The sequence below is a fragment of the Triticum aestivum genome, chromosome 2B (genome assembly GCF_018294505.1).
Source record: "Triticum aestivum cultivar Chinese Spring chromosome 2B, IWGSC CS RefSeq v2.1, whole genome shotgun sequence".
NCBI classification, from domain to species: Eukaryota; Viridiplantae; Streptophyta; class Magnoliopsida; order Poales; family Poaceae; genus Triticum; species Triticum aestivum.
The window spans coordinates 75,188,790-75,191,923 of NC_057798.1; the positions used below are offsets into that span (position 1 = coordinate 75,188,790).

Consider the following 3,134-nt stretch of genomic DNA (forward strand, 5'->3'; position numbering starts at 1 on the left):
TATGAAGAGGTTGTAAACACAAGGGATGTACGAGTTCAGGCCCTTCTCGGAAGAAGTAAAAGCCCTACGTCTCGGAGCCCAGAGGCGGTCGAATGGATTCTATGTATATGAGTTACAGGGTGCCGAACCCTTCTGCCTGTGGAGGGGGGTGGCTTATATAGAGTGCGCCAGGACCCCAGCCAGCCCACGTAATGAAGGGTTTAAGGTGTATTTAGTCCGGGGCGTTACTGGTAACGTCCCACATAAAGTGTCTTAACTATCATAAAGTCTACTTAACTACAGGCCATTGCAGTGCAGAGTGCCTTTTGACCTCCTGGTAGTCGAGTGAGTCTTCGTGGTCGAGTCCTTCAAGTCAGTCGAGTGAATCCCTCGTTGGTCGACTAGAAGGTGACCTCTTCTAAGGGTGTCCTTGGGCAGGGTATTTAGATCAGGTCTGTGACCCTACCCTAGGTACATGACCCCATCACGCCATCCTTAACCCGGGCGCCACATCTCTGTGGCTTGTGCTGTTGGCATCTCTACATGCTAGAAATCATGAGCACGAAGCGGGAAGACACAAAGTACTCCAGCAAGCAATCATGTCTGTCTGTCACCACAACTTGTTGATTCTTGTACTTTGTAGTAGTGTACTGTCAAAGTCATCGTTGCTGGTCAGTCCTCTAATGTCCGCTAATGCCAGACACAACAAGGTTTCAGTTTTTCTGTCTTCCGTCCGTCCGTTCTAACCCTCTGCAAAGTCACACTCCGTTCTGCCGTCGAGACATGGTTTTCTCTCCATTTTCAGTGTTTATACTTCAAGAGTTCAGAAAAGTATGATCCCGAACTCATTGTCAACCAGCGACACGCCACGCCTTCGGTTCGTGAGATTGAGTTTGCTTGGCTCTCTACAAGCATGGCAGTAAATTTTTTTAAGATGCCTTGTACTTTCGGTTAAAACATTTTAATGTAATGCTGAGTCTTATTTTTGTACTACATGAAGAAAACGATTATTATTTTATAATTACAGGTTACACTTGAGCAGCAAAAGTTTTGGTGAAGCCACATGACGATGGTACTATAATTGGCCGGTCAATCTGCCATTAGTCTTATTCACAAGAAGCAAAACATTCTCTCTACCACAGCGGTGGTACTACTATTCTCTCTACATTTGAGTTTTCCTTTTTGCCAATTCAGAATTTCTGATTAACGACATCACTGGCAGGGGGAATAAAATGTGTACTCCTTCCATATAGAAATATAAGAGCATTTATATCACTACTTTAGGCAGAGAGAGTTCAACGCTCTTATATTTGTTTACAAAGGAAGAATCAAGAATATTAGTATAATTCTTTAGACCAATCCAGCAGGAAGTGAGATCACAAACACACGCTGGAACATACTGTGCAGCGACTGAACTGAACTCTGTCTGGTCAGTGGGTGTGGCTGCCTCGATCCGGCACAATAATTAAATATACTAGTACTACTACTTAATCAGGTCAAACATATCGAACAAAGAGCAGCTAATTACTCCTACTTACCACTACTGCCAACCTAATTAATTTAAGTTAAGTACAGTACATGCATGCGGCTTGGCCCACTCGCTCGAGCTGTAGTTGATGGTGACACTCGAGCACGTACTCCCCTCCAACTGCATCTCAATCGGTTTGACTTTGTAATCACAGCCCGATGACGTTCCTGGAGGTGGTGACGCCGCCGTCGACGACGAGGTTGTGGCCGGAGATGTACCTCGACTCGTCGCTGGCCAGGAACAGCGCCGCCTCCGCGATGTCCCCGGCTCTCAGCGTCGGGCCCTTTAGCGTCGCCATGCCGCGCACCATCTCCTCCGCCTTCTCCACCTCCTCCGTGCTCACCGGCGCCGGCGCGCCCCCTTGGTCGACCTCGCCGTGACGCCACGCGTTGACCAGCATTGGCGTCGCCACGCCGAAGGGGGACACGCAGTTCACGCGGATGCCGTGCTCCCCGAGCTCGCAGGCCGCGTTCTTGGTCAGCCCCACCAGGGCGTGCTTCGAGGCCGTGTACGCGTGCGGGCCCATCCCGCCGAGCACGCCGGCCACGCTCGCCACCGACAGGATGCTCCCGCCGCCGCCGCCGCCGCCGCGGCGCTGCAGCATGGCCCGCGCCGCGTGCTTCATGCCGAGGGCCGCGCCCAGCGTGTTCACGCGCAGCACGCGGTCGAACTCGGCGGCGTCTAGGGACGCGATGCCGCCGCTCTTCGCGCCGTTGCTCGCCGGGGCCGCCTGCCGGCCCAGCACGCCGGCGTTATTGCAGAGGACGTCCAGCCGCCCGTGCCGCGCCACGCAGCACCCGACGGCGCGCTCCACGTCGGCCTCCACCGACACGTCGCAGTGCACGTAGCTGCAGCAGGCGCCGCCCAGCGCGGCCTCCAGCACCTCCCCGGCCGCGTCATCGATGTCGGCGACCACCACCCGCGCCCCGTGCCGGACGAACGCGCGCACGATCGCCTCCCCGATCCCGCGCGCCCCGCCGGTGACGATGGCCACCTTCCCCTCCAGCCTCATGTGCTGCTGCGGCTGCACCGGCACGGCGGCAGCGGCGGCGGCATTGTTGGTTGTGACGCCGAGTGCGATGCTGCCGGCTTGAGGGGCCTTCTCGGCGGGCATGAAATCGAGAGCGGTCATGGCTAACGGGCGTTGCGGATGCTGATGTGTGAGAATTTCAGTTGCAGGTATGGATGGATGGACAGACGGGAGTGGAAGGAGATCGAGCGGCACGTACGTCGTTATATAGGAGCCGGAGCCGCGGACGGACGTACGTGTGGCCGCGCCACGCGGACGCCGGCTTGGGTGCATGGGCATGGCATTTGGCACCGTCTTCGTCCTCATGGGCCGCGTGTGCAGTGCACACACACGTAGCGGCTCTATCAATCCGTGTTAATCTGGTGGTACTAATTCTTTTCTGTAATTCATTCATTGCCGTTTGACCCTCATATCATCTGTGCGTTCATGGCGACGGCGGGAGCGTGTGGTCAGACCAACGTCACTGCTGCCCGCTATAGCTAGCGGCAGTGCCATCTACAAGTGCAAGTATTATATCTGCTGTGGCCGTGGCTGGTCAAATGATGCCAGGCTGTGGCCGTTCACCCCGTGTGATTCAGGGGTCTTTGGTTCAGAAGT

The 3,134-nt window shown here is 55.2% G+C and overlaps 1 protein-coding gene across 1 annotated transcript; it reads right to left on the reverse strand.

Annotated features, from left to right (window-relative positions):
* Nucleotides 1-1,301: 1,301 nt before the first annotated feature.
* On the reverse strand, nucleotides 1,302-2,699 carry LOC123040519 (sex determination protein tasselseed-2-like). Its single transcript, XM_044463337.1, has one exon. The coding sequence runs from the start codon at nucleotides 2,637-2,639 to the stop codon at nucleotides 1,656-1,658; it is 984 nt and encodes a 327-aa protein (XP_044319272.1). The 5' UTR covers nucleotides 2,640-2,699; the 3' UTR covers nucleotides 1,302-1,655.
* Nucleotides 2,700-3,134: the final 435 nt, after the last annotated feature.